The sequence below is a fragment of the Bombina bombina genome, chromosome 3 (assembly GCF_027579735.1).
Source record: "Bombina bombina isolate aBomBom1 chromosome 3, aBomBom1.pri, whole genome shotgun sequence".
NCBI classification, from domain to species: domain Eukaryota; kingdom Metazoa; phylum Chordata; class Amphibia; order Anura; family Bombinatoridae; genus Bombina; species Bombina bombina.
The window spans coordinates 279,907,009-279,922,946 of NC_069501.1; the positions used below are offsets into that span (position 1 = coordinate 279,907,009).

The following is a 15,938-nucleotide window of genomic DNA, read 5'->3' on the forward strand; positions in this document are numbered from 1 at the left end:
TATATCCCTATCCACAAAGAACATCATCAGTTCCTAAGGTTCGCCTTTCTGGACAAACATTACCAGTTTGTGGCCCTCCCATTCGGGTTAGCCACTGCTCCAAGGATTTTCACAAAGGTACTCGGATCCCTTCTAGCGGTTCTAAGACCAAGGGGCATTGCAGTAGTACCGTACTTGGACGACATTCTAATACAAGCGTCGTCTCTTTCAAAGGCAAAGGCTCACTCAGACATCGTTCTGGCCTTTCTCAGATCTCACGGATGGAAGGTGAACATAGAAAAAAGTTCCCTGTCTCCGTCGACAAGAGTTCCCTTCTTGGGAACAATAATAGATTCCTTAGAAATGAGGATTTTCTTGACAGAAGTCAGAAAGTCAAAACTTCTAAACGCTTGTCAAGTTCTTCATTCTATTCCTCGTCCTTCCGTAGCTCAGTGCATGGAAGTAGTAGGATTGATGGTTGCAGCAATGGACATAGTTCCTTTTGCGCGAATTCATCTAAGACCATTACAACTCTGCATGCTGAAACAGTGGAATGGGGACTATACAGACTTGTCTCCAGTGATTCAAGTAGATCAGAAGACCAGAGACTCACTCCGTTGGTGGCTAACCCAGGATCACCTGTCCCAGGGAATGAGCTTCCGCAGACCAGAGTGGGTCATCGTCACGACCGACGCCAGCCTAGTGGGCTGGGGCGCGGTCTGGGAATCCCTGAAAGCTCAGGGACTATGGTCTCGGGAAGAGTCTCTTCTCCCGATAAACATTCTGGAACTAAGAGCGATATTCAATGCTCTCAGGGCTTGGCCTCAGCTTGCAAAGGCCAGATTCATAAGATTCCAATCAGACAACATGACGGCTGTTGCGTATATCAATCATCAGGGGGGAACAAGGAGTTCCCTGGCGATGAAAGAAGTGACCAAAATAATACAATGGGCGGAGAATCACTCCTGCCACCTATCTGCGATCCACATTCCAGGTGTGGAAAACTGGGAAGTGGATTATTTGAGTCGTCAGACATTCCATCCGGGGGAGTGGGAACTCCACCCGGAGATTTTTGCCCAGTTGACGCAACTATGGGGCATTCCAGATATGGATCTGATGGCGTCTCGTCAGAACTTCAAGGTTCCTTGCTATGGGTCCAGATCCAGGGATCCCAAGGCGACTCTAGTGGATGCACTAGTAGCGCCTTGGACCTTCAACCTAGCTTATGTGTTTCCACCGTTTCCTCTCATTCCCAGGCTGGTAGCCAGGATCAAACAGGAGAGGGCCTCGGTGATCTTGATAGCTCCTGCGTGGCCACGCAAGACTTGGTATGCAGACCTGGTGAATATGTCATCGGTTCCACCATGGAAGCTACCTTTGAGACAGGACCTTCTTGTTCAGGGTCCATTCGAACAGCCAAATCTGGTCTCCCTCCAGCTGACGGCTTGGAGATTGAACGTTTGATTCTATCAAAGCGTGGGTTTTCAGATTCTGTGATAGATACTCTGGTTCAAGCCAGAAAACCGGTAACTAGAAAGATTTACCATAAAATATGGAAAAGATATATCTGCTGGTGTGAATCCAAGGGATTCCCATGGAATAGGATAAAAATTCCTAGGATTCTTTCCTTTCTACAAGAAGGTTTAGATAAAGGATTATCTGCGAGTTCTCTAAAGGGACAGATTTCTGCTTTATCTGTCTTACTACACAAACGACTGGCAGTTGTGCCAGATGTTTAAGCATTTGTTCAGGCTTTGGTTAGGATCAAGCCTGTTTACAGACCTTTGACTCCTCCCTGGAGTTTAAATCTAGTTCTTTCAGTTCTTCAAGGGGTTCCGTTTGAACCTTTACCTTCCATAGATATTAAGTTGTTATCTTGTAAAGTTTTGTTTTTGGTTGCTATTTCTTCTGCTAGAAGAGTTTCTGAGTTATCTGCTCTACAGTGTACTCCGCCCTATCTGGTGTTCCATTCAGATAAGGTTGTTTTGCGTACTAAGCCTGGTTTTCTACCAAAGGTTGTTTCCAACAAAAATATTAATCAGGAGATAGTTGTACCTTCTTTGTGTCCGAATCCAGTTTCAAAGAAGGAACGTTTGCTACACAATTTAGATGTAGTCCGTGCTCTAAAATTCTACTTTGAAGCTACAAAAGAGTTCAGACAAACTTCTTCTCTGTTTGTCGTCTATTCTGGTAAAAGGAGAGGTCAAAAAGCAACTTCTACCTCTCTTTCCTTTTGGCTTAAAAGCATCATCCGATTGGCTTACGAGACTGCCGGACGGCAGCCTCCTGAAAGAATCACAGCTCACTCCACTAGGGCTGTAGCTTCCACATGGGCCTTCAAGAACGAGGCTTCTGTTGATCAGATATGTAAGGCAGCGACTTGGTCTTCACTGCACACTTTTGCCAAATTTTACAAATTTGATACTTTTGCTTCTTCGGAGGCTATTTTTGGGAGAAAGGTTTTGCAAGCCGTGGTGCCTTCCGTTTAGGTAACCTGATTTGCTCCCTCCCTTCATCCGTGTCCTAAAGCTTTGGTATTGGTTCCCACAAGTAAGGATGACGCCGTGGACCGGACACACCAATGTTGGAGAAAACAGAATTTATGCTTACCTGATAAATTACTTTCTCCAACGGTGTGTCCGGTCCACGGCCCGCCCTGGTTTTTTAATCAGGTCTGATGAATTATTTTCTCTAACTACAGTCACCACGACACCCTATGGTTTCTCCTATTTTTTCCTCCTGTCCGTCGGTCGAATGACTGGGGTGGGCGGAGCCTAGGAGGGACTATATGGCCAGCTTTGCTGGGACTCTTTGCCATTTCCTGTTGGGGAAGAGATATTCCCACAAGTAAGGATGACGCCGTGGACCGGACACACCGTTGGAGAAAGTAATTTATCAGGTAAGCATAAATTCTGTTTTCTCGAGTTTACAAAACAGGCCGTTCTCACGTAGTCTCTAAAGAACCCGTGTAACATCAGAAAGATGAGCCTCAAGTGTGGGTGAGTGTATGAGGATGTTGTCTAAGTACACCACAACACACTGTTGCAACATATCTCGTAGGACATCATTAATAAATTCCTGAAAAACAGCAGGAGCATTACATAGGCCAAAGGGCATTACAAGATACTCATAATGCCAACTCCTGCTGTTAAATGCTGTTTTCCATTCGTGACCCTCCTTGATCCTAACGAGATTGTACGCTCCTCTCAAATCAAGTTTAGTAAAGACCGTAGCTCCCTTGAGGCGGTCAAAGAGTTCCGTAATGAGCGAAATAGGGTAAGCATTCTTAATGGTAAGACGATTAAGACCCCTATAATCCATACATGGTCTTAACGCGCCACCCTTTTTCTTCACAAAGAAGAAGCCAGCCCCTGCAGGAGAGTAGGATTTGCGGATGATCCCCCGCGAAAGAGCATCGGCAACATACTCCTCCATAGCACAATTCTCTGCAACAGACAGAGGGTACACCCGGCCCCGAGGAGGAATGGCTCTGGGTTGCAGGTCTATGGCACAATCGTAAGACCGGTGAGGAGGCAATGTACCGGCACGCACCTTGTCAAACACGTCTAGGAACTCTCAGTACTCCTCTGGCAATTGAGATACCGAAGAAGTACACAAGACTTTAACTGGTTTCCGAAGACAAGTGGAAATACATTGCAGGGACCACGACAAAATTTCGGACCTGCGCCAGTCGAGACTGGGATTGTGCTTTTGGAGCCAGGGATAGCCCAGAACAACTGGAAAATGCGGAGAGTTTATCACCTGGAACTGGAGGGTTTCAAAATGGAGAGCCCCAACAGCCATAGACAATGGAGCAGTTTCGTGAGTAACGAGTGCGGGCTGAAGGGGCCTGCCATCAATGGCCTCAATAGCAAGCGGAACGGACCGAGGCAAAACAGGAATGGAGTGCTTTGATACAAACGCACTGTCAATGAAATAGCCCGCAGCACCGGAGTCAACAAGAGCCTGAGTGACTATGGAGGAGTCCACCTAGGAAAGGACAACCGTGACCAAAGGTTTCTCCTTAAGCGGTTCCGGGGACAAGGATAAACCACCCAAGGTCTGCCCCCGACAGGACCTTAGGTGTGAGCATTTCCCAGCCGTGTAGGACAAGACTTCAAAAGGTGGCCCTGTAACCCACAATAGAGGCAGAGCCCCTCCCTCCTCCTAAAGGCCCTCTCCGCCGCGGAGAGGCACGTGAATCCCAACTGCATCGGCTCAGCAGTACCTGGTGACTCGGGACCAGGAGGCATGGGAGGAAAGGGAGGCATGGGTGGGAATGAACACGTAGGAGACAACGGAACAGGAGGCTTCCGCAAGCGCTCCTTGAAAGAGGGCCTCTCTCTGAGTCTGATGTCAATTAGGATCAAAAAAAGACACCAATGCCTCAAGATCCTCTGGTAAATCTCTGGCAGCAACTTCGTCTTTAATCGCATCAGAGAGCCCATGACAGAAGGCAGCAACAAGGGCTTCATTGTTCCAACCTACCTCTGCGGCAAGCGTACGGAACTCAATAGCATACTGAGCAACTGATCTTGTACCTTGCTGAATGGACAGGAGTCGTTCAGCAGCAGAGGAGGAGCGAGCCAGAACATCAAATACCCTTCGAAAGGAGGCCACAAATTCAGGGTAATTTGAAATCACAGGTTTATTAGTCTCCCACAAGGGATTAGCCCAGGCAAGAGCTGTGTCAGAGAGTAACGAGATGAGAAATCCCACCTTAGCTCTGTCAGAGGGAAACGCCTGAGGTAACATCTCAAAGTAAATGCCCACCTGCTTCAAAAACCCTCTGCACAGAATAGGATCGCCTCCATTTTGCTGAGGTAGAGGTGCAGCACTGGACATTTTCCTGGTAGGACTAGGTGCAGCAGCGGAAACAGGAGCAGCCATAACTTGCGGGACACTTTGGTCCAAATGTGCAGTGCGAGTCAGCAGGGTTTGCAAGCGGTGATCCTGTACATCTATCCTGGAAATGATGGCAGGTAAAGGTGGATAATTAGCAGCATCAGGATTCATGGCCTTTGCGTAATGTCAGGGTGCCAGGAATCAGACTGAGACGAGAAGTGCAAAAATAATCATACCTTTATTAATAACAAAAAATAATAAAAAGTCCACAAGTCAAATAACAAGCCAGAAATCAAAACCCGAGCTGGAAGTCAGGAGCCAAAGCGAATAGTCAGACGAGCCAGAATCAGGAACAAGGAAAACAGCAGAGCCAGGAACAAGCCAGGGATCAGGAACCAGGAAGGACGTCAGGCAGCCAGGTAATACACAGGAACTCTCACAAACAGGTCTGAGACAACGCAAAGGCAAAGCATACTGAACAGAGGCCCTTTAAATAATAAGTGATGACATCACAATTCTGAGACTGCATCCTGTCTCACATGGATGATGCACACCAGTCTGGCCATAAAAGGAAGTGCAGGGAATGAGCAGCATCTCCCACAATGCACCATAGTCAGGAAGAGAGGTGAGTAAAATGGCTGCCAGCAGCACATGGCAAACACAACAGGGAAAACCCCCTGACAGTATGTTGTCATAAATTTGTGATCTTAAATCAAAAATATTATCATTTGTGTGGGAGTTGCTTTTTGATTTACTTTTTATATGTTCTCTAATAAGAGGTTCGTTGTTTGCATATAATAGGTTCTCAAGTCTAAAAAATTCTGTAACATATCAAAGATCTGATTATCATGAAAAGAATAGAGATGATGGTAATATTACAAATAATAAGAATAAATCACAAACTACATCTTCCAAACCACATGATTTTTTTAGAGTTAGGCCACAGCTCCCACTCAGGGAGAAGAAAAAGATGACACTCAGAAAGAGAGGAAATAGAGGAGGTAAACCAAAGGGACCTAAGAGACCAACAGTATCCCCAGAGAGCACAATTTCAAGAAATGAAAAGAAAGAAGTAGTTAACACACAAAAAGGATCTATAATCTTAGTAAAATACAGTTAGATGACTCACAAATTCAAGTACTCAGCAAAGGATTATCTTTTGCACCCACACAATCAATTGAAAAGTTTAACATATTTATCGATACCCATAAATTTGTTAGGAATTTAACCTTGAAAAAATGTTTCATAAAGAATCCGGTTGAAAAACAACTAACAGATGATATAGCCTCTACATCTAATACAGATAATAACACTGCAATTAAAGTTGAAACTAAAACTTTCTTTAAAGATGAAAGGGGTTACATCCACACAGATTTAAAAAGAAAGTCCAACTTTTATCCCAAAAATTAAAAAGGTAAAATACATAGATCTTGAAAAATTAATTACGGCTGATATAACTAATCTCAAACAAAATAAAAACATGAAACAAAACCTGACTAGAAAACAGAGATCACTTATCTCTGAACTAGAAAAGAACAACGAAGTAATTATCAAACCGGCGGATAAGGGAGGGGGAATAGTCATCCTAGATAAATTACAATATGATAACATGGTATTTAAACTCTTAGATGACACGGATACGTACAAACGGATGACTTCAAATCCTACTAAAGTCTATCAGATTTTTTTGAAACACCACCTGACAAAAGCTAAGACAGTGGGAAAAATTACAGATAAGGAATACGATTTTCTATAATCAAATTTCCCTAGAATCCCTATCATATACGCACTCCCAAAAATACACAAATCCATAGCCAACCCTCCTGGCCGTCTCGGGATTATCTCGGGTATAAATTTTCTTACATCAAATATATTGGCTTACATTGACAAATTCTTACAACAACACGTCAAAAGCCTCGATTCTTACTTGAGAGACTCTACTAGTTTACTTATGATACTCAAGGACATTAAGTGGCAATCTGACTATCTATTAGTCACTTGCGACATGTCCTCATTATACACTTGCATCAAGCATATAGACGGTATAAATTCAGTCAAACATTTTTTAACTAAAGAAGGGGATATGCCATCAAACCAGATTGATTTCATTCTGGAAGGCATTAACTTTATTCTCGCTCACAATTATTTTTTGTATAATGAAACATTCTATGAACAGGTTTGCGGAACTGCGATGGGAACCAAATTTGCCCCTAGTTACGCAAACCTGTTCATGGGACTATGGGAGAACAACTTTCTAACCCAAAGTGAATATAAAGACAACTTTCTAGTATATATAAGGTATATAGATGATTTATTTTTTATCTGGAAAGGTAACGAAGTAGACCTTATACAATGCATCCAAAGCATGAATAACAATGACAAGAATTTAACGTTCACCCATACTTATAATAAAAAAAAAATACATTATTTAGACTTGGAAATTTCTACTGAAGGAGATAAGATCAACACAAAAACATACTTTAAAGGGACACTGTACCCAAAAAAATTCTTTCATGATTCAGTTATGATAAATCTAAAATTGAAGAAGCTATAGAACAGGTAAAAAATATAGAAATAAATGATATTCTAAACTATAATACAAAGAGTAGAATAGTACACGAGAACAAAGTAAATGAAAAACTAAACATCCCTTTTATTACCCAATATGGGGAAGATAAATCTACTATAGAAAAAAATAATTAAAAAGCTTTGGAATATTTTAAGTTATGACCCAGATATAGGTCCTTATCTACCAAGCAAACCAAAATTTGTCTATAGAAGAGCAAAAACGCTTAAGAGCAGGCTAGCCCCTTCTATGAAAAACACTGGAAATAGAGGAGTGGAAAAAGTGATATTAGGCTCTGATCTTAAAGGATTTTGTCCTTGTCATATATGCAAGGCCTGCAGACATTCTAAAAAAAACACATACTTTCATTTCCAACACTACCAAACAGGAATATAAGATTAAAAACACTATCAGGTGTATGGTAAACACGTCATCTATCTTATAGAATGCAAAAAATTTAACATTCAATATACAGGAGAAACAGAAAGGACGATAAGAGAAAGGATAAGAGAGCATATTCTCTCAATTGAAAATTCAGAAGATAAAAAGAATTTGGAGCTCCCAGTCCCAAAGCACTTCAGATGATAGAGTTTTATCATCTGAAGTGCTTTGTAGTGTAAAACTCATAACTACTGACTTTAAAATGCGTTACGAATCTTGACGGGGTAGGGTGTACCGCTCACTTTTTGGCCTCCCAGGACAAGCTCGTAATACCGGCGCTATGGAAGTCCCATAGAAAAAAAGACTATATGCAAACTGCGTAAATTGATTTGCGGTAAGGCCAAAAATGTGTGCGGTGCCCCTAAATCTTCAAGACTCGTAATACCAGCGGGAGTAAAAAAGCAGCGTTATGAGGCTTAACGCTGCTTTTTTGCTCATAACGCAAGACTCGGAATCTAGCCGTTAGTTTTTAATTTGACATAAGAGAAAATACCCTACTGTAAAACTTAGAAGTAATGCAGTTACTGTTAGGTGATACAATTTTGAATCATTTGACATTTAAGTTATATTGCACTGGGGTCTGTGTGTGTATGTATATATATATATATATATATATATATATATTATTTATATATAATAAATATAATGATCAATTCTTCAGCTTGCCATGCCACTCAAAACCTAAATATTTAAGCCTCTAGCCACACAACCATATACTCCGGTCCACAGGGAGTGAGTGTGAGAGCCCCAAACTAGGCAGTGAGATCTTTTACCAAATGCACTGCACTGAAAACATCAAATAAATAAATAATGCATATAATCCGTGTATATTTAACCTTTTAGCTGTGACCGGGCGTGCAGAGGTACTACATGTCTTACCTCTACCAATGTGAGCTCCGCCTGCGGAGTTCGTAGGGGTGACGTCATGACGTGGTGCGGCGGCGCAGCTCCTCCATGAATGCTATCCGCAGGAGCAGATTGTAAGACACAGTGCTGCGCATTGACATATTGGGGATATCAGTGAGTTTGGAGCCGATACCGATAGAAATTAGGGTAATTGGCCCAAACAATCGGCAGCCCCGATTATCGGTCGACCCCTAATTTTTAGAAACCCCACCTAAATTGCCACAGGTGTGGAAGTTCCTATATAAATCCAATCAGCCCATCACTCTGGAAGAAGTTATTGAACAGTGTACCTTGTTCTTACCTGCTTCAGCTCTCCCTGTACAACAACCTTGTCCTTATTTTGTTTCCTGCTAGAACTTCCCCGAATCTTGCTGTACCTGCTGTGTTTCCCGTACCTGCTGAGCCTCCTGTTCTTGCTGTACCAGTGGCACCTTAGCTGAATCCTGGTGTACTAGCTGCACCTACCTGGTATCCAGTGTCAGCCTCACTAACTGTACCTGCTGAGTCTCCTGTAATTGCTGAATTCTGCTGTATCCGCTGCACCTATCTGGTATCCTATACCAGTCTGACCAACTGTACCTGCTGGGTTTTCTGTGCCTGCTGAGACTCTTGTACTTGATGTACCATCTGTACCTATCTGGTATCCTGTACCAGCCTCACCACCTGTACCTGCTGAACTGATCTCATGGTACCTGATCTTTGGCCTTTCCTTGGGCTCTTGTTGCTGGACTGATCTCCTGGTACCTGACCTTTGGCCTGTCCTTGGGCTCTTGTTGCTGGACTGATCTCCTGGTACCTGACCTTTGGCCTGTCCTTGGGCTCTTGTTGCTGGACTGATCTCCTGGTACCTGACCTTTGGCCAATTCTCAGTTTAAGTTTCTCTTGTTTTATTAAAGCCCTTTTAATTGACTTTTTGATTCCTGTGCATTTGAGTTCAACTAATTTATACCCTCACAAAATACATCGTGCAGATAACGACAATGTGTCGTCATACTCACTTAATGTCCTTTTAATCAAGTTTTACAGAGGTTGAAGGGAGCAGAAACCCCCCACAATTTTCATAGGTAAATAGCAGGACAAACACACAAATATATAACTAATGTATGCTGCATATTTTCTATGCTTAAAGGGACAGTCTAGTCAAAAATAAACGTACATGATTCAGATAGGGCATGTTATTTTAAACAACTTTCCAATTTACTTTTATAATCAAAGTTGCTTTGCTTTCTTGGTATTCTTAGTTAAAAACTAAACCTAGGTAGACTCATGTGCTAATTTCTAGGCCCTTGAAGGTCGCCTCTTATCTAAATGCATTTGACAGTTTTTCACAGCTAGAGGGCATTAGTTAATGTGTGCATTATGGATAACATTGTGCTCACACCTATGGAGTTACTTATGACAGTCTGTCAAAAGAACTAAAATAAGGGGGCAGTCTGCAGAGGCTTAGATACAAGGTAATCACAGAGGTAAAAAGTATATTAATATAACCATGTTGGTTATGCAAAACTTGGGAATGGATAATAAAGGGGTTATCTATCTTTTTAAACTAACAATTCTGTAGTAGACTGTCCCTTTAAAGGGACATGAAGCCACTAATTTTTATTTCATGACTCTGATAGAGCATACAATTTTAAAAACTTTATATCAAATGTTATTTGTTCTCTTGATATCTTTTGTTGAAAAGCAGGGACATAAGCTCAGGAGCAAGCACTATATGGCAGCAGTTTGCTAGAATGTTATCCATTTGTAAGAGCATTCAAAGGCAGCACTATTTCCTGCCTCATAGTGATCCAGACACCTACCTCGGTATCTCTTCAACGAAGAATTACTTGGGAACGAAGCAAATTTGACAATAGAAGTCATTTGGAAACTTTTTTAAAATTGTATGCTTTGTCTGAATCACAAAATAAATTTTTTTGGGTTTCATATCCCTTTAATTAAATATTTTAGTGGTGATTTTACTTTAAATCAGATATTAGACTAAGAATAGTAGTATAATGAATTCAAAGTATCTGAAGTCATTTATTTTGTATTCTCTTGTTAAAGGCCTGTTTGGAACTGAGAGAGTACGAGGCCTCGCGTGATTTCCTGGTTAAAGTTCAGAAGCTGGAACCGTTTAATCTGGAAATAAACAGTGAGCTGAAAAGGCTGGAAAGGTGAGTCCTAGTTATTTTAATGTTTTTCTCTACAATTCATTATCTAATAACATAGCTCACCAATGAAAAGATTCAAGAAACAAAGGGCGCGATCCGATATAGATCGCAGTTTGCGGCGCAAGCGAGGGAACCCGCGTCGCCCGCAGTTTCAGCTCGCAACTCGAGCTATCCCATATATGGCGCCGTCAGATGCTAACGTGCCGTAAGTCTGACAAACCAGCGATGTCCAGAAATCTGCGCAAGTACAAATTTCTGGCATCGCCAGTGACTTGCGGCACGTTAGAAACTGCCGGCGCCTACAAAACCTGACTAAAGTCTAAATCACCCGCACTGTCTAACACGCCTCCCTAACATAGCCCGACACGTCTAACACGCCTCCCTAACATAGCCCGACACGTCTAACCCTCTATCCGCTATCCCCCCTCACTAGCCTAACAATAAAATATGTATTAACCCCTTAACCGCCGCTACCTAATAAAGTTATTAACCCCTAAACCGGCGCCAGCTATATTAAATCTATAACCCCCTAAAGTGAGCCCCTAACACCGCCGCCATCTACCTTACCTACCCCCTAAAGTGAGCCCCTACCCCGCCGCTATCTATTTTAAAATTATTAACCCCTAATCTAATCCCCCTACCCCGCCGCCATCTATATTAAATTATTCAACCCCTAAAATACTAAACTATCCCTACCACTAAACCTAAGTCTAACCCTACAAATAGCCCTGAAAAGGGCTTTTTGCGTGGCATTGCCCCAAAGTAACAGCTCTTTTGCCAGCCCTTAAAAGGGCTTTTTGCGGGGCATGCCCCAAAGTAACAGCTCTTTTGCCAGCCCTTAAAAGGGCTTTTGGCGGGGCTTTGTCACAAAGTAAACTGCTCTTTTGCCTACAATCTACATCCCCCTACACCGCGGCCACCTATAATAAATGCATTAACCCCTAATCTAATCCCCCTACACCGCCGCCAGCTATATTAACTATATTAACCCTAATTATATTAGGGTTAATATAGTTAATATAGTTATTATATTATATATATTAACTATATTAACCCTAATTATATTAGGGTTCATATAGTTAATATCGTTATTATATTATATATATATTAAGTATAATAACCCTATCTAACAATAACATCCTAACTAAACTCTTATTAAAATAAATCTAATATTAATATTATTAATTAAAATATTCCTATTTAAATCTAAATACTTACCTATAAAATAAACCCTAAGATAGCTACAATATAATTAATAATTACATTATAGCTATGTTAGGGTTTATATTTATTTTACAGGTAAATTGTTAATTATTTTAACTAGGTATAATAGCTATTAAATAGTTATTACCTATTTAATAGCTACCTAGTTAAAATAATTACCCAATTACCTGTAAAATAAATCCTAACCTAAGTTACAAATACACCTACACTATCAATAAATTAAATAAACTACAAATATCTATCTAAAAATACAATTAAATAAACTAAACTAAATTACAAAAAAAAAAAAAACACTAAATTACAAAAAATAAAAAAAAGATTACAAGATTTTTAAGCTAATTACACCTATTCTAAGCCCCCTAATAAAATAATAAAGCCCCCCAAAATAAAAAAAATTCCCTGCCCTATTCTAAATTAAAAAACGTTCAAAGCTCTTTACCTTACCAGCCCTTAAAAGGGCCTTTTGTGGGGCATGCCCCAAAGAATTCAGCTCTTTTGCATTTAAAAACATATACAATACCCCCCCCCCATTACAACCCACCACCCACATACCCCTATTCTAAACCCACCCAAACCCCCCTTAAAAAAGCCTAACACTACCCCCCTGAATATCTCCCTACCTTGTCTTCACCACACCGGGCCGAACTCCTCATCTGATCCGGGCGATGTCTTGCTCCAAGCGGCAAAGAAGAATTCTTCCTCCGGCGACGTCTTCCTCCAAGCGGCAGCAAAGTCTTCTTCCTTCCGGCAGCATCTTCCATGAAGCGGCATCTTCAATCTTCTTTCGCTCCGCCACCGCGGAGCATCCATCCCGGCCGACGACTGAACGACGAATGAGGTACCTTTAAATGACGTCATCCAAGATGGCGTCCGCCGAATTACGATTGGCTGATAGGATTCTATCAGCCAATCGGAATTAAGTTAGAAAAATCTGATTGGCTGATTGAATCAGCCAATCAGATTCAAGTTCAATCCGATTGGAAGATTGAAGATGCCGCTTCATGGAAGATGCTGCCGGAAGGAAGAAGACTTTGCTGCCGCTTGGAGGAAGACGTCGCCGGAGGAAGAATTCTTCTTTGCCGCTTGGAGGAAGACGTCGCCGGAGGAAGAATTCTTCTTTGCCGCTTGGAGCAAGACATCGCCCGGATCGGATGAGGAGTTCGGTCCGGTGTGGTGAAGACAAGGTAGGGAGATCTTCAGGGGGGTAGTGTTAGGCTTTTTTAAGGGGGGTTTGGGTGGGTTTAAAATAGGGGTATGTGGGTGGTGGGTTGTAATGGGGGGGGGGGTATTGTATATGTTTTTAAATTCAAAAGAGCTGAATTCTTTGGGGCATGCCCCACAAAAGGCCCTTTTAAGGGCTGGTAAGGTAAAGAGCTTTGAACTTTTTTTAATTTAGAATAGGGCAGGGAATTTTTTTTATTTTGGGGGGCTTTATTATTTTATTAGGGGGCTTAGAATAGGTGTAATTAGCTTAAAAATCTTGTAATCTTTTTTTTATTTTTTGTAATTTATTGTTTGTTTTTTTTGTAATTTAGTTTAGTTAATTTAATTGTATTTTTAGATAGATATTTGTAGTTTATTTAATTTATTGATAGTGTAGGTGTATTTGTAACTTAGGTTAGGATTTATTTTACAGGTAATTGGGTAATTATTTTAACTAGGTAGATATTAAATAGTTAATAACTATTTAATAGCTATTATACCTAGTTAAAATAATTAACAATTTACCTGTAAAATAAGTATAAACCCTAACATAGCTACAATGTAATTATTAATTATATTGTAGCTATCTTAGGGTTTATTTTATAGGTAAGTATTTAGATTTAAATAGGAATATTTTAGTTTATAAATGAATTAGATTAATTTAATAAGAATTTAGTTAGGGGTGTTAGGGTTAGATAGTTAATATAGTTAATATAAATACTATAGTAACTATATTAACGATATTAACCCTAATATAATTAGGGTTAATATAGTTAATATATATAATGTAATACCTATATTAACTATAATATACTTAGGGTTAATATAGATAATATAGCTGGCGGCGGGGTAGGTAGATTAAATTAGGGGTTAATAATTTTAATATAGATGGCGGCGGTGTAAGGGGCTTACATTAGGGGTTAATAATATTAATATAGCTGGCGGCGGTATAGGGGGATTAGATTAGTGGTTAATAATTTTTATATAGGTGGCCGCGGTGTAAGGGGTCAGATTAGGGGATAGATAAGGTAGATGGCGGCGGTTTTAGGGGTTCACATTAGGCGATAGATAAAGAAGTTTGGGCCGTTTTTAGGGGCTCACAGTAGGCGGTTAGTTTATGTAGATGGCGGCGGGGTCCGGGAGCGGCGGTTTAGGGGTTAATAACTTTATTAGGGATTTCGGGGGGGGGGGGGATCGCGGTTGACAGGTAGCTAGACATTGCGCATGCGTTAGGTGTTAGGTTTTATTTAGCAGATCGCGGTTGACAGGTAGATAGACATTGCGCATGCGTTAGGTGTTAGGTTTCTTTTCTAGTTAGTTTAGGGAGTTACGGGGCTCCAATAGTCAGCGTAAGGCTTCTTACGGCTGCTTTTTGTGGCGAGGTGAAAATGGAGTAAGATTTCTCCATTTTCGCCACGTAAGTCCTTACGCTGCATATTGGATACCAAACTGCGCTGGTTTGGTATACCTGCCTATGGCCCAAAAAACTACGGGCGACGGCAGAAATATACGGGCGTAACTTCTAGGTTACGCCGTATATGTGATACCAAACCAGCGTAAATATTGGCGTCGCCGGCTTTTGCGGGCGACGATTTTTATCGGATCGACCCCTAGATCTGTAATACAACTTTACATTACCATAGGGGAAATAAGTGGTGCTACACGGATAATATAATTAATTCTATCAAATTGCAAGGGGAAGTTACTTGGAAAGTGGTATTACCAGTCCCATGTCCACCGAATAAACTGTGTCTGCAAACATCTCCTTAAAGATGAGATAGTAATATAAGATAATAAATCGTATATATATATAAAAAAAACTCTGCAATATACTTTCACTATTTATTTTGAGGTTTGGGAAACTTTGCCTCCTCCTACTAGGAATGTATATCCCATTAGTAACAGCTTGTGGACTCTTGCCACCATGAAATAAATGAATTTATCAGGTAAGTTCTTACATAAATTATGTTTTTCATTTGGGTATACGACTTATAGGTTTGGTATTTCAATGCATGTAAAGGTCTTCCATCCTTTAAAGGGACATTAAACACGTTGAGATAGTAATATAAATTGATAAATCACACACACACACACACATATATATATATATATATATATATATATATATATATATATATATATATATAGGGTCTGCAAAATACTCTCATTACTTATTTTGTCCCTTTTTTCTGCAATTTCATTCTGAAATTATCAGCTTTTCACTTCCTGTTAGAAATGGATGTGCAGGACACTGTTATATTCCACACAGCCATTGGCTGCACACTCTAGGGACCTATCTATAACTGTCTCTTATTGGCCACAGCAGAGAGGGCAACCTAAGTTACAACATGGCAGCTCCCATTGTTTTATAGACACTAAAACTTTACACTTATTTTATCACTATTTAAATAACTAATTAAATAAATCTACATGTTATTCTCAGACCAATCTTTTCTTTGAATGTATCATTCTATCTAGCATTTATTTAATGTTTAATGTCCCTTTAATGCAAAGTTCCAGTAGTAAAAAGTCAGTAACAAGGAACTCAGGGCTTCATTATACACTGCTCTCGATCAGTGACGGAAAACCTGCAATGCTGCGGTTCGCAGGTAAGAGGGGCC

General features: G+C 40.7%; 1 protein-coding gene across 1 annotated transcript in view; it reads left to right on the forward strand.

Moving 5' to 3' along the window:
• The window catches only part of FKBP6 (FKBP prolyl isomerase family member 6 (inactive)), a 163,158-nt gene that overhangs the window by 111,883 nt on the left and 35,337 nt on the right, over positions 1–15,938 (forward strand). The window contains exon 7 of the mRNA XM_053706316.1: positions 10,784–10,893. Within this exon, the coding sequence (XP_053562291.1) occupies positions 10,784–10,893 (110 nt within the window). The remainder of the gene's footprint in view (positions 1–10,783; positions 10,894–15,938) is intronic.